The sequence below is a fragment of the Pseudonaja textilis genome, chromosome 4, assembly GCF_049901715.1.
Source record: "Pseudonaja textilis isolate UNSWEBS1 chromosome 4, rPseTex1.2, whole genome shotgun sequence".
Lineage (NCBI taxonomy): Eukaryota > Metazoa > Chordata > Lepidosauria > Squamata > Elapidae > Pseudonaja > Pseudonaja textilis.
In genome coordinates this window covers 166,512-190,726 of record NC_141993.1, presented here as the reverse complement: position 1 = coordinate 190,726, position 24,215 = coordinate 166,512, and the positions used below count along the sequence as shown (strand labels likewise).

Below are 24,215 nucleotides of genomic sequence, written 5' to 3'. Positions count from 1 at the left end.
ATTGTTTCTTATGTAACCCGGCTGTTGCAAAGGAGCTCGTGGTTTCCTCTATTGCAGAAGAGTCCTCCAAAATGCATTGATTCAGCAAGCCCGCCCGTGTCAGCTCCCACTCTAAACTTACCCTAAAGTGCACTTCCCCAAAGCAATCCTAGGTTGCAGAGCTGCTATGACAGGGTTGTTGTTTTTTTTTGGGGGGGGGGTCCCCTTTTGTGCTGGAGGCCTTGGACGTGATGCATTGGCACAAGGGTCCCCAAACTTGGCAACTTTAAGACTTGTGGACTTCAACTCCCAGAATTCCTCAGCCAGCATAGCTGGCTGAGGAATTCTGGGAGTTGAAGTCCACAAGTCTTGAAGTTGCCAAGTTTGGGGACCTCTGCATTAGCATGTTGCTGCAAAGCATGACTTCCAAGGGGCACATCCAGGTCAATCTGTGCCCATCATCCTCATCAATCTTGTTTATAGGCTCAAATGAGGGATGAGGTAGCTTACCCAACACCTGGAGGAGGTAGTTGGGCAGTTGCCTTCACACACTGGTAATCTTTAACTTATGTCCACAGTTGGGGGCCAGGATTTCTGTTGTCAAACAAGGCTGTTGTTCAATGAGTTGTGCTCGATTTTACAACTTTTTTTTTTTGCCATGGTCCTTAAACAAAGCACCTCAATTAAGTAAATCTGGTTCCCCCCAAAATTGACTTTGCCTGTCAGAAACCCCCTGAAAAGGTTGCAAATGGCAATCACATGGATGCCGCAACTAGCCTAAATACATGCTGGTTGTCAAGAGTCTGAATGTTGATCGGTGACTATGGCAATGCCGTGACTGGGCTGGATGTAAGGAATGATTTTTCAGTGCTGTTTAAACTTTGAAGGGTCCCTAGATGAATGCTTGCAAGTTGAGGATTCTCTGCAACACAACTTTCCCAGGTCAGTTGCAGACCTGATACTACTTTAGTTTACTTCATTGTCATTGCACCTTGTACAATGAAATCAACTACAACCACTATCATGCTAAACTTGGTCTAGTTTTTAGCATCCTATTTAAACCCACCTAGTTTATGATGCTGTACATTGTTAAAAAAATTTAAAACAGTTAATTCTTAGTTAAGCTTGTTGTATGAATAAACTAGTGGCATCTCATGTTGGTAACCTGAGTTTGTATCATTTTTTCTCACTTAATATCCCTCTCAGACTGGGGAAACAACTTATTGAATCTGATGCCATAGTCAAGCTCTTTTTTGTTAAAATTATTTCACATTCCTTCAACATCCTTAAATTCTGTTCACAAATAGGCTCCATGTGTATCAATCATCTCTCTCAATCCAGAGATAGTATTAAATTGTTTCTTCGTGTTTACATTATCCCTAGGCAGATATGGATACTATAGTCACAATTACATCATTTAGATTTAGAAAGGGAAGCTTCACGAAGAGTATATGACAGGACTTCTGATGAGAAAAATAAAATCTATTAGATCACATACTAATCATGGGAATAATTTAAGTGGTCAAATGGTTTTGTAGGATTCCACTGCCTGAAAAAGATTAAAATTAAATGTAGTTACTTGGGATAAAAATGAGGACAATGTTGTTTACAATCTGAGGAAACAGTGAAATATTCCTGTTAAAATGCTCATATTTCAAAGGACATTATATTAAAAATGTGTTTGACTCATCATTTTCAGTTTTTGGAAATAAAGCCCATTTCCTAGCATGGTAATTTTCTTGTGGGAAAATATTGACGTATTTGTATAACTCCTTTATTGTACACTTTACCACTTAAAGGATTTCTAATGTTTTAGGATGGAAAGGCATTTTTCCATTATAACAGCATATTTATTTTGCAACTATCCTGTTATTCCTTGCCAGATTTTAATTTACTAACTGGAAACATGAATGCTAGCTTTCAGTATGAAACCAACACTGCATTTAATCCCAGTTTCTCTTTTTAACAGTTCAGGGGGAAAGCATCCAAACAGGTGTTTATAGAAAAAAATCTGGAGAAATGGCAATAGTTGTTGATTGTAGAAGAGTATAGTAATGCTTTAAAAATGGTTGAAATAGAAGAAAAAGCATGTTCGGTAGCTTATGAGATCAGTACATGTTATACATTGGAAAAATGCTAAGCCATTATGAGTTATGGCCCAATGAACAAACTGACCAATGAGTTGAGTCAGTTTGATCCAGAAGTCACTTTGCTTGCAACAGAAGCTCATAGCACATTTTCTTAGAAATCCATGCTCAGACTGGATTTCTAAAATAGCGTATTAATATGGATATATTTTGCCAATTCGGAACAAGCTTATTTACCCACAGAAAACTGAGGATAGTATGAATCACATGGATTACCTACTGCATAGTTTGCATCTTTGTGCTGGACCTCTTCATAGTTTTTGACTCCCATTATTGGTATTATTCTGTTGGATTGCTACTAGCTAGGCTAAGACTTGGAGATGTCTATACATCTAGATCACAACTCTCATTTGTTGTTATCCGAGCTCAAATCTGTCCTGCTATAGTGTAGTAAGGACTACAGACCTGGTTTGCAAATGTGGTCCATGAAGTCTAGCTAACATGATTTATTCAACAAACCATGCCTTAAAATCCTGATTTAGTATCATATTTGAAGACACAGTTGGATTTTTCTTAAATCAGTTCAAGCTAACTCACGCTTTAGAAACTGTTAGAAGAGGAGTTAAATTACTAATAGTAGCTGCATTGCCCATGCAAATAAAACTATCTACAGAAGCAGCACCTTTATTTTGCATATAACAGTTGAATAATTCCAAGCATTTAAGTTGTAACTCTCCTAAAATAGTGGGTGACCTAATACAGATATTGTATTTCTCAAAGAAACAAGAATGGTTAGCTGAAATTACTGAGGCAAAAAGCTGATGGATTTACAGTCCATTAGAAACAGAAAAGTAAATACAGATCTTTGGAAGCATCTGTTCCGGTGAAACTGCCAAACTTGATCTTTGATGAACACAAGACATTATTGCTGATATATGCTGGATAATTGAAAAAGTCAAAGAATATCCCAAAAAGCCCAGCGTGTGCTTGATTACAGAAAGGCCTTTGATTGTGTTAATCTTGTCGAGCTGTGGAAAATGCTTAGAAAAATGGGAATCCCAGAAAATTTCATTGTTATCCTGCTCCAGGCTGGCAAAGGAATGTGAGAAAGCTGTATACTCTCTCCCCGGATTTATAGAACCCATATGCTGAATATATGTTAAAGAAAGCTGGATTTGAAGTAGATGACCATGGTTTTAAAATTGGAAGAAGAAACATCAATAATCTGCCTTCCTCTTCTTCCCCTCCTCCTCCTCCTCCTCCTCCTTCAATTGCAGGGTCTGCTTGCGCTGAGGGTTACTCTGATAGCTAAAATGTGAAGGATCTGTAAGTAATAAAAACCAAGACAAGGAAAAAAAGGCTAGGATTCAATCAAAACAGGTATAACTAATGACAACAGATATAGCAACTGACAGTGAAGATATATTGAAATGATACTCCATCTTTTAAGTTCAACTATTGTCAGTAAAGGAGCATTTATTTATTTACTGCCTTTATTTTTTTATAAACAACTCAAGGCAGTGACTAGATCTAATACCACCTTCTTCCTCCTATTTTCTTCACAACAACCCTGTGAGGTGAATTGGCCTGAGAGGGAATGCTTGGCCCAAGTTCACCCAGCTGTTTTTCTTGACTGGCTAGCACAGTTTCCTGGTATCTAGCCTGCTGCCTTAAACACCAGATCAAAATGGCTCTCGATATTATCTCAATGTAATATCTCAATATTAACATTTGCTACAGTAACTGTGAAAAGTTTGGGAAAATATTCAGACAGCATGGTGTGTCTACACCTACAAAGATGAGGATCTTCTAAACCAGTGGTTCCCAAACTTTTTCAGTCCACCGCCCCCTTGGTGCTATAAACTCATCCTCAATGCCCCCCTAACCCTGCTGGAGCAGGTGATTGGACTAGAATAGATATCTCATTATCTTTCTCCTCCCTCTCTCCCTCCATCTTTCTTTCCTTTTCTTTCTGTCCCTTCCTTCCATCCCCCCTTTCTTTGTCCCTTTTTCTTTTTCTTTCTGTCCCTTCCTTCCATTCCCCCTTTCTTTGTCCCTTTTTCTTTTTCCCTTTTCTCTTTCTCTTCTTCCTTCCCTCTTTCTCTCTTTCCTCTCTCTTTCCCTCTCTCAGGCTCACCCCATTGACTTCGTGCACAGCTCCGTTCAGACTTACTTGGGCAGGTGCCTCCGGTGCAAGGGGCTCAATGGGGTGGAACGCAGCGGTGGCAGGATATCTGAAAAGGAGAACAAAACCACTCTGGCTTTGCTCTCCTATTCCCAATACTGCGTTCGGGGAGGAGCTCCTTGCACCAGAGTGTGCAAGTCAATGGGATGATCCTGCGGGGGGCCTTGCCTTGAATGCAGTGGCGGCGGGATTTTTTCTCACCCCTGAATTGTGCCCAGCTGCTCACCTCCAGCGCCCCCCTGCTGGCCCCCTTGCCTCTCAGCGCGCCCCTAAGGCATCCCACTGCCCCCCAGGGGGCGGTACCACCCACTTTGGGAACCACTAGACTAGATGATCTACAAGGTCCCTTCCCACTCTGTTAATCTGTGTAATGCATTCTTTTTCTTAATGAACACATGCTACTTCCCTCCAGATAGATAATATTCAAAGTATGGGAAGTTTGGTCCACTATAACTAGATAGCACCAGGTTGCAGAAAGCTGCAACCTCGCAAGCAAAATGTCCATCTAACTGAACATTTTATGGAAAGTATGGACACCTTCAAAAACTTCACAGGAAAGAGGAGCCAAGTATATATCTTTTTTCTCTGTTCAAGCGGTCCTGCCAGTGTAGTTATCAAAGGTGCCTTTGGGTTTCCTTCTGAGATAGTTTGTTTTATGGCAAGGGTCTTCAAACTTGGCAAGTTTAAGACATGTGGACTTCAACTCCCAGAATTCCTGAACTAACATGACTGGAGGACAAATTCTGGGAGTTGAAGTCCACAAGTCTTAAAGCTGTCAAGTTTGAAGGCCCCTGCTTTATAGCAAAGAGTATGCTTTCTTCTCAGTTGTATTTCTAGTCGTCTTTCTGCAGAAGAATGATAGAAAAGCTGTACCAGAAGAGTCCAAGCTAAGTGCTTTCCAGCTGTATTCCCCAATTCTGCTTCCTGACAATTACATGAGTTACATCAACACATCTGGAAGACATTTCATTGCCTAAGATTGGTTTGTTTAGTCCAAGATTTTGTTCCCACAATGACCAACCAACTATCCATAATATCTGTCATCTATAAATGCAGAAGTTCCATTCTATTTGCTTTCTTTTTCTGTTAATTTACTACAATAAAGGCTGTTTAATTTGTTTGTTTGAATTAATTGATTGGTATCTTTTCTGCTTCTTCAATTGCCAAGGTGACTTTCAACAATAAAAGAAAATAATATATAAATTAAAACAACAGTAACTGAAATTAAACATTGGAATTAACAACACTTGTGGGTTTATAGTATCATTTTCCTAAAGTTTGGGTATATATAAATTTCCAAGGGAGCACATTCCACAGCCTGGAAACTACACTAGAAAAGGGGCTTTCCCAGAGAATGGATAATTCAAGCTTTGGACAACAGGTAGCAGAGGGAGTGTCATTTAAGGTCCTTTCCTGCTAATCCAAGTAGTTAAACAGGTTCGTTGCAGGGGATATCCAGGTTTCAAAATAGTGTAACCTTCTGTCTGGTGAATCTAATACTGAATCTAGGTGTCTTAGTAAGGTAAAGGTAAAGGTTCACCTCGCACATGTGCTAGTCATTTCCAGCTCTAGGGGGCGGTGCTCATCTCCCTTACAAAGCCGAAGAAGCCATCACTGGCAACTTTAGGACTTGTGGACTTCAACTCCCAGAATTCCTCAGCCAGCTTTGCTTCTGGGACTTGAAGTCCACAAGTCCTAAAGTTGCCAAGGTTGGAGGCCCCTGATCCAGAGGGTTGTTTGTAGTAAGTGTAAATCAGACACAGGAGCCCTTCCTTTTGTGCCAATCAGCAGTCTACCTGCCCCTTTTTTGCCCAGATTGCACTTTCTGCAGAAAACTGTTTGCATTGCAAAAAGCAAGGTTAACTGCAACCAAGGCATAATTAACTGTTGCTAAACTCAGGTAGTTCAGGAAGCGCCAGGGTTGGTTCATGATTCATAATTGAGGAAAGACATTCATTGTCATAGCTGTCACTTATAGATCCTGTGATAGCTGACAATTATAAAAAGGTGTCCCAAATGGGGAGTGTGCTTCTTTGGGAAAACACAAACCTCATCCAAAGCAAAACTCATCTTATGTCCTGCTTATTTGGAATTAATTGCAGTGTATATTACTTCATCCAGCCTAGTACTGAGATTAAAACAGCCCTGAGGTTCTACAAAGTAGCTTGCTTTCTTCAGAAAAATTAAACTTATTTCTCCCAAAAGTTTCCGATCAGTTGAAGTGCAGTTGTCTTCATCTGCATTGCTCTGGGCAGCACTTTGACACACATCAGGTCTATGAAGCTTTAATGCATTTTCTTGTCTAGGTACATGTACAAGGCAATTCTTTTATTTAAATGATCCTTAAATTTAAGCCAATTACTCCCTATTGACAGCAATAAAGAAATTGCATAACTTTGGTGACATGGGTTCATTAAATGCTTACGTGCAGAACAGACCTATTTGTAAAAATTAAGCAATATTTCATGGACTTTGTGGCACCATGGTTTAATTTAAAAGGCTTCCACATCATCAAAGCATGTGCTATTAATTTTAATGTTCCAAAACTGACATTTATTTAAACAACAGGTCATTACATCTTAATAAAAAAACACAACAATATTCCATAGTTTTGATGCATTCAGTTCTTTGTTTTGGAATTTTTACGAGCATTTAGTGTTTATGCAAGGAAATAATATTCCTTTTTTATTATTTAAACTTTGGATAGTCCAGCAAAACCTGTACAACGCGCAATGTCTGTATAGTAATTGCACAGATTATTCAATTGCATTATTCCTGCAATATCACCCTATTTTTCACCTTCATGTACAGCAGAGGGGTGTCAAACTGACATTGTCACGGTGGCGTCATGTCACATTTTGGGACTTTTTCCCCCTTCGCTAACTTGGCATGGATGTGGCCAGCATGTGACACATCCGGCCCATGGGCTGGGAGTTTGACAGCCAGTGGTGGGATTCTAGCGGTTCAGACTAGTGTTATGATTCTGCGCAGTTCGGAGAACCAGCAAATCGTGCCCCTGGCTGGCCACGCCCCTCTTTGCCCACCCCTCTCCTCCCCACCCAGACAGTCCTTGCATGCGCAACATTGCACACATGCCCGACATCGCTGACTGTATCCTTCCCCGTCCAGTCACTCCTTAAGGTTCTTTTTCCCTTCTGACAGTCAGCTGTTCCTATGATCAGCTGTGACAGGTTTCCCCTCGCTTACTTACTGCTTCGCCCAGGAGGCTTCCCTGAGGCCCAGGAAGGCAAAAAATGGAGGGGGGTGCAGCACCCCCCATCCCTTCCATTTTTTTGCCTTCCTGGGCCCCAGGGAAGTCTTCTGGGAGCAAAAACGCCCCCTAGGTGTCTCCCCTGAGGCCCAGAAGCCCCCAAAAACCAGAAGAGGGAGTTGCTACAAAAAAAAAATAATAATAAGCCACGCCCACCCAGTCACATAGCCATGGCCACCTAGCCACGCCCCCTAGCCACGCCCACCAAACCGGTTGTTACAAAATTTGAATCCCACCCCTGTTGACAGCCCTGATGTACAGGATTCCTTTGCTTTATGCAAGGATTATATTCCCCTCAAAACCCCACATAAAGTGAATTTACATAAAGTGAGACAATGAATCCATAAAAAAAAAGATTTATGGGTTACAAAATTTGACACAGTGGCGAAATATGGTGTCAAATTTTGTAACCCATAAATTTTAGAAGCTTATTCTTAAGTTCGACACTATTCAAACATATTTTACCTTAGCCTTGTGTACTCTGTGAAAGCAATTTTGCCATCTTTATACAACTAGATTGCTAACGTGTGCAATTATTGTGACAGACAGAGAGGTAGATTGCATTGCTGCATTTCAAAAGTTACGTAGCAGTCTTTGTGATGCTCCACACAGTAGATACAGCCAGGTTAAAATACATACCTCAAATGCATTCAAAATTTGTCAGACAGCCAGTTTGGTGTAGTACAGGGGTGTCAAATTCAAAACCCAGTGACTGGATTCAGCCCGTAGGGTGCTTAGATCTTGCCTGCAGGGAAACAGTGAAGGACTGGCCCGCCATGCCTCTGCCAGCGAAAATGGACAACACAGCCCCTCCCAAGCTCCATTTTCACTGACAGAGGATTGCAGGAGGCTGTCCTGGCTGAAAACGGAGCTTGCGAGCCCGTTTTTGGTGGCAGAGTGTTCCGACCACCACAGGTGCCCCTAACACAAGTGACGTCAAGCTGGCCACGCCCACCCTGGCCATGCCCACCCTCTGAGGTCAAACACAACCCTGATGCGGCCCTCAATGAAATTGAGTTTGACACCCCTGGTATAGTAGCTAAAGCAACAGGCTAGGGAACAGAAGATTATGAATTCTACTCCTGCCTTAAGCACTAAACCAACCTGAGTCCCTCTGTCTCAGCCCTAGAAAGAAAGCAGTGACAAAGCTCTTCTGAAAACTTGCCAAGAAAACTGCAGGGACTTTTCTGTGCATTCACCAGGAGTCAGCAATCACTCAAAGGCACAACAACAACATGTCACACTTTGCTTCTAGGGTTGGGTAAAGGAACTGGCTTAATACATTGGTAGCCATTTTGAACCCTTGGTAGCAATAGGAGCTATTGCAAGTATGGAAGTAAGTGAGAGACGAGAAGCACAACTGGAACAATCACACAACACAATGGTAAATGAATGAAGCAAATAAAGTATACATAAATTATTATTATTATTAGTAGTAGTAGTAGTAATAGTATTAGTAGTATTAGTATTATTAAATGAAAAGTAGGTTAAAAATAAATTAAATAAATAAAAGGCAAATAAATACGTAAATTGAGTAAATGAATGAGGAGCAGGATTAGAAGTCTTGGGTGCAAATCAAGTATGTTAACATAAATCACCAAATAGTCTTTTTTACATATAAAATGAATTCATGGAACAAACCTTAGCAACTTTAAGATGAGTAGACTTCAACTCCTGGAATGGAAGAGCTTGGGAATTCTGGAAGTTAGTCCACTCAAGTTAAAACTGTTAAGGCTAAGTAGCAAGGCTGGCCTAAGGAGAGAAGCACAAATGCGCTCTTGGGGCATTGAGCAGCAATCCAGTTCTGCAGCAAAAGAACAATTCAACTCCATTTACAGGGGCAAAAAGAAAAGAAGGCACAACAAGGCAGGGGTGGGATTCTACCAGTTCGCACCTATTCGCTAGAACTGGTTGTTAACATTCTAAGCAGTTTGGAGAACCGGCTGTTAGAAGAAATTACTGGCCTAATCCTGTAAGGAAGGCAGGAAGGAAACATTCTGGTGTTGCTTATAGAAACTGCCTCTCCGTTAACCCTTATTACATTCTTGGCAGGACTAGACTTCCTGTCTCAGGAACTTCTCTGGAGTTTTTTTTCCCCCTCCTTTGCTGGTACTTTGCTTATGTGGAGTGACCATTCAAAGTTACAATGGGACTGAAAAAGTGACATGACCACTTTTCACACTTACGACTGTTGCAGCGTCCCCACAGTCATGAAAGGCCAGGTGAGGAGATGCGTGCCTCAATGTGAGTGATGTTGAGTTGGCCATGCCCAGCCAGTCACATGACCACCAAGCTACACCCACCAACTTAACCACGTCCACAGAACCGGTTGTTAAAAAAATTGAATCCCACCCCTGCAACAAGGCATGTTGTCTTTTATCATCAGGCCTTCTCTTTCCTGGACCACTACATTTTTTGGAGTTGAGTTAGAAATAATGCACACTAATTCCACATGTCAGCCTGTCTCTGTCTCTCTACAAGCTCTCTTCCCTTGCCCAGGAATAACACCTTTTTAATCCAGCATTTGGAGCATGACAAATATATAGGCAACTGCTGAGGTAGCTGGAAGTGAAGAAAATTGAAGAACACAAAGTGACCACCCAAAGATCAGTACCCCCCCACCCCACCCTTTGATGTGCAGCCTCAGCAGCGTGTCTGATAGCAATAGATCAAGCAGATGCCAAGAAACTAATAACGCCAGCTGATGGATATCATAGGATCCGCATCTGAAAATATAAAATGCCTGCTATCGTGAAGGCAGATTTATCACTTGCTTTGCAATTACATCCGTTTATTACATTGCTTTCACTGGCAAGCACATCAAATCAAACTGTGCCGCCGCTCATTTCTTATGAATTTAGCCAAGGATGGAGACTAGCTCAGGAAATTAAAAAAAGAAAAGAAACTAATAATGTTATTCATCAACTTGCCGAACGCAGATCCTATTGTCCTGTGTCTGGGAATAAAAGACAGCAACACTGTTTAGTCATAAGAGCAAGGTAAGCATTTTGAATGACAGCTTGATTGCCCTGCAAAAAATATTTCCATTTAGGACACTATGGATTATAGTTGGGATATGGGATACCATATTGGGTTGCCAAAATCTGGAAGGCTACAAATCCTTGAGAGTTTTGATGTCCAGATAAGGCCTTGGGTCATTTAATTTGGAATGTGGAATTACAATCTGTTCTTCAACTCAGATGAATTATAAACCTGGAGAAAGAACCAATCACAAAATGGCTTTCCAGAACTCCAGTGGCATGGTCCAATGATTAATTAGTTCTGTTACATCCACAAGAGCTTGGTTGGTTCCAGCTCAGTTCCACAGGAACTGCCAGGAAGCTACGAAGCAGATCATTTACATCCCCGAAGATGCTGGCAAAATATCAGGGTGCCAGATAATTAGACCATGGCCTAATAACCTGGAAGATCATCACCATTGAATATAATATCTTTGTTAATCCCATGGTAACATTAATAGAATTGCAGGCTTGAAACAGATTCAAAACCTGTTAAGGATCAGAGCACAGAATAGAATAATTAATATCTGAAAATATAAAGTTTTGCATTGTGTCAGGTGAGGGAATTGGTGTTGCCACAGCTCCCAAAAGATGGATACAAATGGATTTTGTGATCCACTACCTGAACTTTTGAAACAGTTGGTATCCATTAAATCTGGGACCTACTATTTGTAGGTGACTGCAGGGCTGTCTTACAGTTTTATAGGGCCTGAATTAACAATGATGATCCAGTATGTGGCTGCTCTCTACAAGATCCCATGTATGTATGGACTTGATGAACAAAATTGCAGAATTAGGAACGTTATCCACAGGAATTGGATTGGAGACCCTTGATTTGCCATAGCTCAAGGCAAATTAGCCCCATCAAGTCCATCAGGAGATGATGGACATCACTAAAGTTGAGGTGGCAATCCATCTGGACTTTTTTGACTGACCTCCTGCTTCTAGATGCTTTGAATTTTGGACAGTTTTGCAACTCCAGTTTGTTTCTACATTGCAAAGTAGATTGTCATGCCTACCAGAATTGTCTTCCATGAGTTTCTTACTTCTATTGATGTTATGTGTGAACTCTAAATATTTTGGTACTGGGTTATTTGTTGAACCTACTTTTGATGAATGCCTGCCCACTAAATAGGATTTACATCTACTGCAATCAGAGCTGTGTTAGCTAAGATGGACGGAAAGGTAGATTCCCTTCTCTCCTCCCCAAAAAATCAAGATGATGACTAGACGGCATCAAAGATACAGAGCTTTCTCTTTTCTACTATCTACAATAATCCTGATTTTTTAGATCAGATCTGAAATTGAAAGAGTCACAGGTTGGAATAGAACTTGGAGACTTTTTAGTCCAACTTCTGCCCAAGGCAAGAATCCTTATTTCATCCTAGACAAATGATCCGATCTTTCTTGAAAACCTCTAGGGATGGAGCACCCATAACTCCAGGAGGCAATTGTCTGGTAGCTCTAGGGTAGGGTTTATACAATGCTAATTTGGGAAGGAAACACTAATGAAGAGCTTATGAGTGTTTAATAACTCTCATAGGAAGCTCTTCCAAAGTCCCCAACTATATAGAAAATGCTTTTATTTCACCCACCAATTATTTTTCTTTGACTGAAAGAATGCTTTCATGAACTCTGGCTGGGATATTTTATGAGCATGTATGTTTCTTAGAAGCAATACAGAGGTCAACAGCCATTGTCTTCCAAAATATTTTTAAAATAATATTCCAAGTCAAGGTACTTGATTTTCCATTCAAATACTAACCACATCCAACCCGGCTTAGTTTCTGAGATGGGCAAAGTAGATGCTGCCACCTGTTAGGTAGAATTAAGCAAGGACCTTATTTTGATCAGTGATACTGAGAAATACTGGCAGGCATGAAGACTAAAGATGAAATGAGTTCTTATTCAGCTGCACGTTATAGAAGTGTACTCAGTTTTTCATCAGATCATAGATTCGTATTTAAATACAGGTCTATCCCATTTGAGAACTTGTAGGACAAGCACCATCCACAGGAATGACACAGGCCTACAGTGATGTGTTCAGGGTGATTGCAGGGGTTAAATTCAAACTTTTTCCCTACCGGCTGTATGGGCATGGCTGTGGACTGGCTTGGTGTACTTGGTATAATAGTAATAGCAACCAGGGGTGAATTTTTAACGATTCAAATCGTCCCTACCACCTCTTCTGAGGTGGGCTGAGGTGGTTGAATTTCAACCCTGGGCGATTGCCAGTGATTACAAGAGTCACAAAGTTGATTCAGTCTCCTCAGCAAGTAATGATATTCTTTTCCTCACTTAAAAGAAGATCTTCTATTACCCCCTCAAAACCCTGACATTTGCATTTTGCAAAAAGTGTAGCTTCTTCTTTCCCCATGTCATGGTTCTAAACTGATTAAGATGTCCACCTTGCTGCCTGAATAATTTCAACAACCAGTTTATTGGAGACTGAACAATATACAACATGAACATCCATGGAAGAATAAAGTGCATTCAACTGAAACTTATATAAACTTCAACTAAAACTCAGAGTTGATTCTGTACAACATTAATAATTCTTCAGTTTCTGAAGTAGGATATACTTTTGTTTATATGATATTTATTTAGTGACATCCAAATACATAATATTTACAAGGTATCATTATTTTTTTAAAGGCAAGTCACATTCATAAATTATTTACTAAATGTTAGCAGTGAGAGAAAACCAAGGGACAGAAGAAAGGAAAATGTCACATTACACAAAAATATGTTCAGCAGCAAAGCTTTCAGCATTAATTCTCTTTTTATTAAAATCACCACGAGGAGCAGGAGATTCATTAGCCTCTTTGTCCATTTTCATTTCATTCCATTCATTTCCATTTTCAGAAGTTGTGGGTGCTCCATCACTGGAAGTTTTTAAGAGAATGAACAGCCATTTGTCTAAAATGGATAGGAACTGCTGCTTCAGCAGGGGATGGATTAGAAAACCTCCTTTCCAACCTTATTATTCTGTATACTATAGTCAATGTGGCAAAGCCCTGATTAGCACTGGAGAACCTCAAGTTTGTAGCTATTTTTACGTGTAGTAAAAATATACGTAACTCTAACATGGTGTGTATTTTGACCCTGAATATTAAGAATAGCAAGATAATATACAATTTTGCTGGGGTGAAGGATGAAAAGAATTAGATGAAATGTTTCTTAGAAAAGGCGGAAATGGAGATAGTATTACCAATATAATTTGGAAGGTTTCGCAAGCAACAGGATATAGCAAGAAAAAGAAGACATTATAAGTAGGCTTTTAGGAGATGGGAATGACACAGTTGAACCGCTACAATCTGTGAATTCATTTCCATAGGATGGAATATAGCTGGAAAAAGAAGTTAGAAATAAAGAATGTTAAAGTGACTGCAGATAAGTTTCTTAATGTTTCCACAGTTATAGGAAACAGGTTTGCTTACGGATACAGTTTTTGGAAACAGAACTAAATGCACCAACATATTATCCATGCAATGAATAAATCTAGTTCAGAAACTACAGTGTTTTACATTATAATTTATATAAAAATAATATTACAAAATTTAAAACACTATACATAACTGCACAAGTGATACATATTTCTGAAGCCACACAAATTTCAAAAAGTGGTGCTTCAAACTTTGCATAAACACAGCACCTCTCTGATAGTCATTCCAGCAACCTGCTTTTTTTTTCCTTCAGGCATACATCCAAAATGCCGCTGCTGCTTTAAGAATCCAATTCTAAATGCAAGTTTTAAAAGAGCTTTTCTCTAGTTCACCTGAAAAAAAGATGGACAGCTGCATGGTTTCCTTGCATACATTCTGAAGCATGTTCTGAAGCACTCTTTTGAACCATTTCACAAAGTAGGCACATTCCTAACATAAAATATATATACATGTAAGTAGCCACTCTATAATAAACATATGCAAAAATACGGAAACAATGAAAACCACATTGAACACGGTTCATCCTTCATACATATTTGATGTTCTGCTTCATATTTCATAATTTCTAAATTTCCGCAAAAGTTCAGATGGAGTGTCACCTGACCAACGGAAGCGGAGGTGCCAGCAATTTGGATCTGAAAATCATGTAATGAAAAGAAAGTGAATTATTTATAAGACTAGAAATAGTGCTATAGTTAAGAGGATCTGTGCATACAATTACAATTTGTATGTGGTCTACATTGTAGAATGTGCAGATTTACCTGGCGAATCTGGGCTTTTTGGTGACATCGGTTTCCCATCAAAGATTTGAAAATCCTCCATTTCCTTCTTATCGTTGAATAAATCATCCCTCTTGATTTCTGTCTTCAGTGAAAAATTATCAGCCACCTTGTCATTACAATTTGAATCAGGGGCATCCAACATTGGCTCTTTTTTATCTCTGACAGCCCAATGCATTGACTAGAACAAGAAAAAACTTTTTTAAAATGTAATTTAGTTGCCAAAATAAAGATCTAGCACAAAACAAGCACATTCATACACAGTGAATGAGCAGAAAAGTTTCAGGATACTATTGTAGATTAACTTAATGGTATTGTATCTGTTCATATCTCTGCCAGCACCTTAAATTTTAGTTATTCTTATAGCACTGTATGTAGATTTGACAATGGACAGACTGGGATGGCTTTATGTATATTTGACAATTGACACACTAGGGTGACTTTATTTTAGTGTTGAATGTTTATGTTGTTAGTCAATGATTAAAATAAACGATGATATTAATAATGATATTGGGTAATGATGATATTGGTAATTTCCAGTGGTACTTTGAGGAATGAATATTGTGCGCGTTTGTGTATGTTTGTAGATAAAGAACTATAAATAAATGCTCAAGAGAATCCTTAATAAATTATTTTATTTACTTGACCAAATCAATTCCTCGTGGTAGAGATAATGGTAGTGATAATGGTAATGATAGTGGTTGTCGCAATTTTCAAACAGAGCTTAACTAAGGAAAAGTTGTTCTTTGTTTTCACATAGAGGGAAGAAATATTTTTACTATCACAGGACAGTTTTGCCTCAAGTTTGTCACAAAGTCAATGGACCCATTTTAAAATAAAATGTTGACCAGAGTGAGATACACTATAACTCCTCATATTGAAAATCATCCTGACCCAAAGGCCTCTAGATAAAGACAGCTCTAGACCACCTTTCTAACACATCTGCAGGATCAGGGCCAACTGTATGTCAGAGAGAAGTTCCAAAAGGCAGGGGCCACCACCAAGAAGGCAGGACATTATGTCAAGGAGGGGACACAGAGCATGTTCTTCTTGTTGGGCATATGGGACAGGCAGATATCCATGGAAGCAAGGGTTTCCACAAATAACCTGATCCTATGCCATGTAAGATATTAGACGTGATAATCAGCTTCTCGAGTTGTACCAGGAAGACTAAGGGGATCGAGTACAGTTCGCAGAGCAGTAGAGAACAAAAAATACCCATAACGCTGCCACCTAGCTTTCCCGCCCACAAATGGATATAACGGTTCATTTCTCCGAGATATGTGGCTGCACAAGGAAAAACTAACTGTTTTCATTGAGTTGCTCAGGGCTTCCCACTGCTGGAATGGGATAGCAATTTTGCTCCTTCGCCAGTAGTCATAACGGGCTCGGCTGTCTTCATTAGAAAGAATCTCTTTTGCATGTTGCAACTTCTGAAAATTCTCCACTATAAACAGAAACAAAAGGACATTTTATGGAGGACAGCATTCATAACCTTTTCTAGCATATCATTAGATTCATTTTTTGTAAGAGTCTCATTCAGGGGTGTCCAACTTTGGCAACTTTAAGACTTGTGGACTTCAATTCCCAGAATACCCCAGCCAGCATGGGAATTCTGGGAATTGAAATCCACAGATCTTAAAAGTTGCCAAGGTTGGACATCCCTGTTCTGATCAGTGGCATACTGCTTTTGACTTATTATATTATGCCCACCTACATGCACATAACAACAATAAAATGCCTTAGGTATGAAACCAGTTGGGTTTCTTTGGGCCAGTCACTTTCTCTCAGCCCAACCCACCTCACAGGGTTGTTGTTGTGGGGAAAATAGGAGGAGGAAATGTGTACTATTCACTGCCTTGAGTTATTCATAAAAATAATAAATGTGGAATACAAGTAAATATAAATAGATAAAATGAAACTTGCTTTCTCAATCTTCAATGTCTCTACAACAGACACGGTCAGGTGGGATACAAGTTTAATAAATTATTATTTTTTCAAAAGACAACAGATACTCAGTCCTGACTGAAATGCAAAGAACTCATGCTTATAAAGCTGTCACCAATGACATATTTGCAATTTAAAACAGAATTATTTTTCCTTCTGCATATTATTTAGAAGAGTAAGAATATTTGGAAGATGCATTAGTGGTTACTTCTACTAGGGTATTCTCAAGGGGACCTTCAGCTCCAAGCAAAACTCACTCAACCCAGAAGTATTGGCTGTTCCATCATTGGAGGTTTTCAATAAGAGATTGGAATGGTATAGGATATCCTGCTTGAGCAGGGCATTGGACTAAAAGATCTCCAAGGTCCCTGTTATTCAGGTGGAGTCCTAACCTCATGCCTGCCCATTAGCCTAGACCCCAGGGCCATATCTGACCCTTTGGATTGTCCCTGTTTGTCCCTCATGGATTACTTTTACTTTGAAGATGACTGCTTTTTTTCCCCCAACTTACATATGTGTGTCCATGCGTACACGCCTACACATCTTCACAACCCAACTGGTTCAGTCCTCTACAACAATCCCAGCTCCTCATGTGGCTCACTGGAAAAATTAATTGCTCACCCCAGCCTAGAATCTTGCTGGGTATTCTTTTGCACCATCAGAGAAGATAAATCATTCTCTTTTGGTTTCATAACACTTAAAGAGTTTCAGTCTGGTGTGTGGTGGTTCAGGTGATGGGCTAACAAGCAGGTGACTATGAATTCTAGGCCTCTCTTAGGTCCCAAAATCAGGCTGGGTAACTTTGGGCCAGTTACTATTTCTCAGCCCAGCTTCCTCACAGGGGTGTTCTTGTAGAGAAAATAGGCAGAAAGAGGTATTATATTCATTGCCTTGAGTTGTGTAAAAGAAAGATGGAATATAAATGTAATGCAGAATCAACTGTAGAAGGAGCCAAGTTCTTGTGTTATCTAAAATGCCCAAAAACACCAGGGGAAAGGAGGAGAGATTGGATGCCACCTTTGGTAATGCCTTTAATCCAGCAATCTGTTCCTATCATTGCCAGGTAGTTTTCTCTGGAAAGTCAGTAAACAGATCAGGGAAATAACTGTTCTTTGTGATCCCTCATAATTAGCATACAGAGTACGGAATCTCTGAACTGAATATACGTCAGCATTAGTAGCAGCTGCCGACAGTCATTTCCTCCATGAAGACTATGCATGTATACACATTCTTATCTAATGGTTATTTTTAGCAAAGGGATGTATCAAAACCAAGGCGCGTACCATACAGAAAGCAAGGTTGCCAGTTGTCTTTCTATTGCTTTAAACGCAAAGCTTCTGAGCCTGCAGCAAAACTTTCTGCATGTTTATGATGAAATAAAACTCACTATACTAAGCATCTTAGACTCTTTGGAAAATAGTTTGCCACAAGATGTTGCAAGATTCTTGCCCAGGCAAGATCCACCCATGACAACTTTTCTGCCTGGGATAAAGAAGAAAACAAAACCTCCCCTATGTCATATTTAACTAAACAATTTCAGTGGAAATTTATTGCTTATTGCCCCAGCAAGGTGACAAGAGCCTTTACTCTCTCTGACAGACAGCGTGGACCACAGGTTTCTCCATTAACATCTTGTAGCCACTTTGAAGCAACCACTTCTAATAATAGACCTGTTTGAATAGAGATCAATGGAAAGCTTAGGTTGATTTATTTAAAAATGGTGGAAACTACAAAGGGAAGTGCTCAATGCAGATTCACAAACTCAGTCTCAAAAGTGCTTTTTCTTTAAAAGGCAACTTTTTTTTCTTTGAGGAAAAAGAAAACGTTTCGTTTCTCATTCAAGAAGCTTCATCAGTTCTGATGGGGGAGTGGAAATGGAATGATAGATAGATAGGTACTGACAGTTGAGGCCAGATGGTAGGGGGATGGGAGGATAGGTTCAGGTGCCTTTTGAAGGAAGAAGCACCTTTGAGACAACTATGACCTGGATGACTGAGAATCTTCAGAGACTTCAAGACTACCTCAGATTTTCTCACCTGCTTGTGTGGTAAAAGCATGTAGGTGCAGGGAAGACCAAAATTCAGCATGCACATAATCAACATATTGCATGTCAAATCCCTCCATGCATTTATTATTTAAGAAAACAATGCCTGGACTTTGTTGTAATCCAAGCCACAAAAGCTCAATGGGGTGGACAGAATAGCTGAATTTAAAGATTTCAAATGGCTAAAAAAAAACCCCTCCCAAAAACAAAATCTCCAATGTTTGTGTCAGATTACAGAAGATAAAAAGTTAATTCCCACAGAAGCACTGGAACAGCTAAAGGGTCATCATATGATTCAATAGCCATCTCCTATGCTTAGCTGGAGAACCTGTGGCCCCACCCACCTGGAGACAACCCAGATGTCCTCCTCTAGTACTTTAATGACATCTATTACACAGGTGTTTCTCAACCTTGACCTCTTGAAGATGGGTGGATTTCAATTCCCAGAATTCCCCAGCCAGCTTTGAAGTCCATCCATCTTCAAGAGGCCAAGGTCGAGTAACAAATTACCAATCTGCTGGTTTGCATTATGGGGGTGAGCTCTTTGTATTTTCTCTCTCCTAGTCCTCCTCCTGATAACAGAAACAGCATCTCTAAAGATTATGAAAAAATATGTGTTTTAGCTATGAGTCACCTTTCTGTTCTGTGGCACCGACAATGATCTTCATTTATGCAGGTTTACTAAAATGGATATTTGTTTGGAAATACATGCAATTCAAATGCTAACAAGGGCTGACAAATACAAACATTGTAGAGATTGCTTTTCCAATTAAATTGCTTCTTATATTTTGCAGGCTGAAAGCTCTTGTACAGGAAGCAATGCAGACAAAAGAAATGTGGTAGCTTTTCTTTTTAGTGACGCAAATTTTGTGACATACACAGGAATCGTAAATTATTTAATGGGGTGGGTTTTTTTGGAAGAAGCACTCATTTTAATTAATATGCAGTGTTTTCCCTAGCTCTTATTTATCCACACATCCACAGTCCAGTTGCCTTTTTGAAGAAGAAAAGGACCTTTGAGACTATCTTGTGCATCTGCATTGATTTGTGTTAATGGAGAAACAATTATTTTTTTAAAAGAGAGGAATAGCTTTGAAAGAAATTGAGATTAATGAGAAGGATAGGCTGTTTATAGTGTTGCAGTGGACTTCCCTGGGGGCTCAAGATGTGTGATTCACTTGGGATCAATTGACAGCAGGCATGTAATAGTTTCACTGCTGAAAATAGCCCCCTTCACAAGCTTTTATGTCAATAAACAGGCAGGAAGAGGAACTCCTTTGCATATATCAGCAATTAGGCACTAGGTGATGCCAACAAAATCACACCAGTGTATCTCAAGTGCACGCCAGCCAGCCTTGAGTCAGCTGAAAAGTATACTAACAGAAAATGTGCTTTCTCTGTTGCTGATCTTGCCTCCGTTGGCTCTGTTTCTAACCACGCTAGTCCCCTAACCTCCCTCCTGTTCTGACCAAGGCTTCATCAAACGTACTGAAACACAAACTTCTTGAAAAGCAAAACTTATTTTAATGCAACACTGGGAATTACTTTCATCTCCAGCCAGAACTAATTATAAAGAGTTCCCCAAGATAAGCCCATGCTTGTCAGTGCTGGGGAATACGGCCAAAAACAGAAGTCTCCAAAGTAATTATAACAGAACCCACCCAAAGTATCAGAAAAAACCACCAGAGTACAAAGAGCTTGAAGAAGGGCTCGGAATCTAATTGAACTGCTTTGCTTCCTGCAACGGGTTCGTCATTGAGGTCTGACTTTTATCCCTTATGGGAGGGGCAATCACCTCCCAGCCTTACTCCTGAATCGCCCCTTCTGCTTCAGCTGCTCTCGCCTTCTCGCAGCTCTGCACACACGTGCATTGGGAACAGGCTCCCCTAGGTCCTCTTCCTCGCTGCTGCCAGACTCTGAAGGCAGCACCCCACTCCCAGATGGTCCTGGCCCCTTCTCTGCATCGAACATGGGACCCTCGTCCAAGTCCTCTCCAGACTCCCTGACTGTTTCCCTTTCTTCCTCACTGTCTGACTCCACTGCCGTCTGCACCGGCTGCCAGCAAACCACAACACCTCCAAAGAAATGGGTGCATATGGCTGGGGTCGGACAAATTATATAATTAAGGAGTCACAGCCTCAGGATTAGATGAAAGCCACAAAACTAAGCTGCATTTGTGCTGTGGTTAAGTGCATGCGGGAAAGGGCTCCTTTGCCTAATATTGGTACCCTTGCATTAATCCAGATCCAAACAGAGTCATGTCCCTAGTCATCATGATTAGATATTCTACCCAGAACCTCAAGGAAGGGGATCAGATAAATAAATAGACTACGTCATAGCCTAGCAGGATCTAAGATTTGAACACTTGCAAAGCTGACCAACAAGGCGACTAACTTTATTTTAGATAGGATACCCAAATTTGCATGATGAGGAAATTACACATTTGAATATCATTCCCTCTTTCTGATTCACTGGGTGCTACTGAGGATGCTTGCTTTGCCCAAGAGCATCCACTTTCACCTCAGGATGGTTTACAGAAAGAAAAAGAGAAAGACATACCAGCCTGAGGGTTTCCAGGATGCTTGTCCGGATGACATTCAAGAGCTCTAACTTTAAACTCTGCAACAATTTGTTCAACCTATGCAAAAACAGCCAAAGCAATTCATGAAAGTTGAGTTCAACTTCTTTTTAATGTTTTTCTTTTTCTGAGCATCTTTTAAGAATCGCTCACATCCTCACCACATGCAAGGGAAGGGCTGAGAAAGTAAAATATTAGCATATCATTATATATGTGAAATTATGGACTTCTGTGACTACAGAAATTTATTTAAGATTATAAAATTATTTACAGGTAGTCTTCAATTTACAACCAATCACATAGTGACCGATGTTACAACAGCACTGAAAAAAGTAACTTAGGATTGGTCCTCGTACTTACGACAGTCTCAGCATCCTCACAATCCCCTGATCAAAATTCAGGTTATCAGCATTTGAATCTTCCCAGCCAGCTTCCAACAAGCAAAGTCATGACCACATGATTCATTTAAAAACTGTAGTGACTTACTTAACAACCATGAATAGAATTTACAATTCTCAAAACCTCCACTCCCAACAGACTAGAGAGCATTAAGTTGAGGACTAAAAGAGTTATTTCTATGCTAAAAACTAGAGCTAAAATCTTCACTCCCTAGTAAAATATGGACATACTCTTCATTTTAACTCAAAGGTTTGAGTGAAGATTAGAATTGCCAGTTTAAAAATGTGCTGCCTAAAATAAGTATGCAGTAGCAGTTCACCACTTAAAAGTAATATTAAAAATGTGAACCCATACATTACATATTATAATCTTTCATTATACTGTAGTTGATTAGTTTTAATATGAATTTTAAATTGTCATACTGAAAATAACAAAAGTACGTTGTATTAATTCTGTTTTCAGAAATTTTCCACATTTTCTTATCTTATAAAACCTGATTATACTCCTGTGCAAATTAATCTAGCTAAAATTAGATATTTGATTAGAATCTGTATTTGTGGAAAGTAAGGTCATTCACACAGTTTCAGTTTAACATTCTTTGTGGCCAAATCAACTATTATATATATTTCCCCTGAAAAATAAATGAATTTAGAAAACATTTGAAATACTTTTCTATACTTATAAAAAACAAATCAATACCTCATCAATTATTGATTCTTGATGCAAATTAAAAATAACCAGGTAAAAGCCAATAAAAGAAGCAATTTTTTGGCTACCCCTTTATCATAACAGGAAATCTAGAAACCTTAATTCAAAATCCATAGATGAGATCACATGTTATAAGAATCAAAATCTTTCATAACACCTAGTTGCTGTTTAAGTCAACTGAAAAATATTTTTACTAGAGTAACTAAAATTACATTCTTCTTAACCACTTTCATCAACAATATTGATTAAAGCTTCAGGGTTTTACAGGATCATAAAATAAATAGTGGACAAAGTACAAGCAACACAACACAAGTGCTACTACGGGTTACTACACTCCCACTCCAAAAATCACATACTTTCACTACAAGAGATTACGCCATTCATTCAAGTAAACAGGTATTTCCATTTCCAGTAAGTGGCAACCTCAAAAAAGGGTCATTGCTCAGTAGTAGAATGCAGAATTCAAGAGAAACTTTTCCAACAGTATTAGAGAAGATGGCTAAAGGACTGAACAGATTACTATAATAGGTACAGGTTTGAGAACATTATAGAAAAATGAAAAAAAAGTCAACACTCTTCTTATACACAGTTCAAATTCAACCAATTGACAAAGGTGGTAAGAGAATATATAAATTTAAAAATTATCTTACTGTAGATAATTCATCACATCCCAGCAAGCTATAATAATCTTCCATATCCTCCAGTCTGCAGCTGAATATTGCATCCATTTTTTTACACACTCTGCTTTCTCAGTACTAAGAAACAGGGAGCCTAAAACAGCCAAGGTTTATTTAAAATATTTACACGAGAATCCACAGATGTAACAATGATGCTAAAGCTCAACTACAGTTGGCTTTATACACAGAACAAATGACACCCGAGACTCTGGAGTTACTCCCATGAATAAGCCTGCTTTTATTGGTGGAAACAAAGGACAAACTGCAGCTGCAAAGCTTCATGGGAGAGGTAGTTTTCCATGTCATGTTAAAAGTAATCCAGCTATTTCCAAGATCTTTCAGTGAGTGGAGGTGGGATTCTTCAGAGTTGATTTTATGTATATATGAATGATTATGTATTTTATGTGACATATATGTAATTGAATAAAGTACTCTTTTCAATGATGCATTGCAATTAAAGTTACTAAAATAAATATAGAAGGCATTTATTATTAAGACAATAAGAAATTGAACTTGTCCTTGATTTTCTTCAGTATTTCAGAATTCAGTAATTCACACTTGGTTGCAAAAGCTTCTGTAATTTAATATTTCTTATTTTCCAGGTAGGCTCTCTCCATTTTGACATGTTTTTGACTGCGCTATTAGATATACAAGAATTGTTCCAAGAGATAATGACTTGGTTCACATAGAGCACCAGAGCACAGATTTGTGAACTGTAACCTATCATTTAAGACACTGCGTGTGGCAGGGACCAAGCCTGTGGTGATTTATTCAATAAACTACAAGTAAAGGAACCATAACTCAGTATGAACCCCATTACTTGATTCCCATTTATGTAGCCTTTATAATAAATTCACCTAACATAAAGAGAGAGCCCTGAGGCAGTCCAATTTAATCACCGTTAAGTCAATGAATAAATGGAATTAACTAATTGTGTAGGAGTTAAATGGGTACAAATAATTCAGATAATGAAAGGAGGAAGATAAATCAATGATAAAAAAAGACTCATTCATTGTGCATTCAATACATTTGATTATAAACTGGCCAGAGTGCATAAACTTTGTATTTTGCTACAAACACTCATATGAAACCAAA

General features: G+C 39.2%; 1 protein-coding gene across 1 annotated transcript; it reads right to left on the bottom strand.

Annotated features, from left to right (window-relative positions):
• Positions 1-13,121: 13,121 nt before the first annotated feature.
• DNAJC12 (DnaJ heat shock protein family (Hsp40) member C12) lies at positions 13,122-23,322 on the bottom strand. The gene is made up of 5 exons (XM_026714566.2): positions 23,094-23,322; positions 21,318-21,396; positions 16,075-16,214; positions 14,750-14,948; positions 13,122-14,623 (listed from the first exon to the last, which is right to left on the bottom strand). The coding sequence occupies exons 1-5, from the start codon at positions 23,169-23,171 to the stop codon at positions 14,538-14,540; spliced, it is 582 nt and encodes a 193-aa protein (XP_026570351.1). The 5' UTR covers positions 23,172-23,322; the 3' UTR covers positions 13,122-14,537.
• Between the last annotated feature and the right edge of the window lie 893 nt (positions 23,323-24,215).

Bases quoted from the DNA above. Each gene is read 5' to 3' on its own strand.
- DNAJC12 (XM_026714566.2), bottom strand. From the start codon at position 23,171: ATGGATGCAATATTCAGCTGCAGACTGGAGGATATGGAAGATTATTAT. The intron at 21,397-23,093 runs GTAAGATAATTT...GTTTTTGCATAG, and splicing joins GATGTGATGAATTATCTACA to GTTGAACAAATTGTTGCAGA. The intron at 14,949-16,074 runs GTTAGTTTTTCC...TTCTTGTTCTAG, and splicing joins TGAGCAACTCAATGAAAACA to TCAATGCATTGGGCTGTCAG.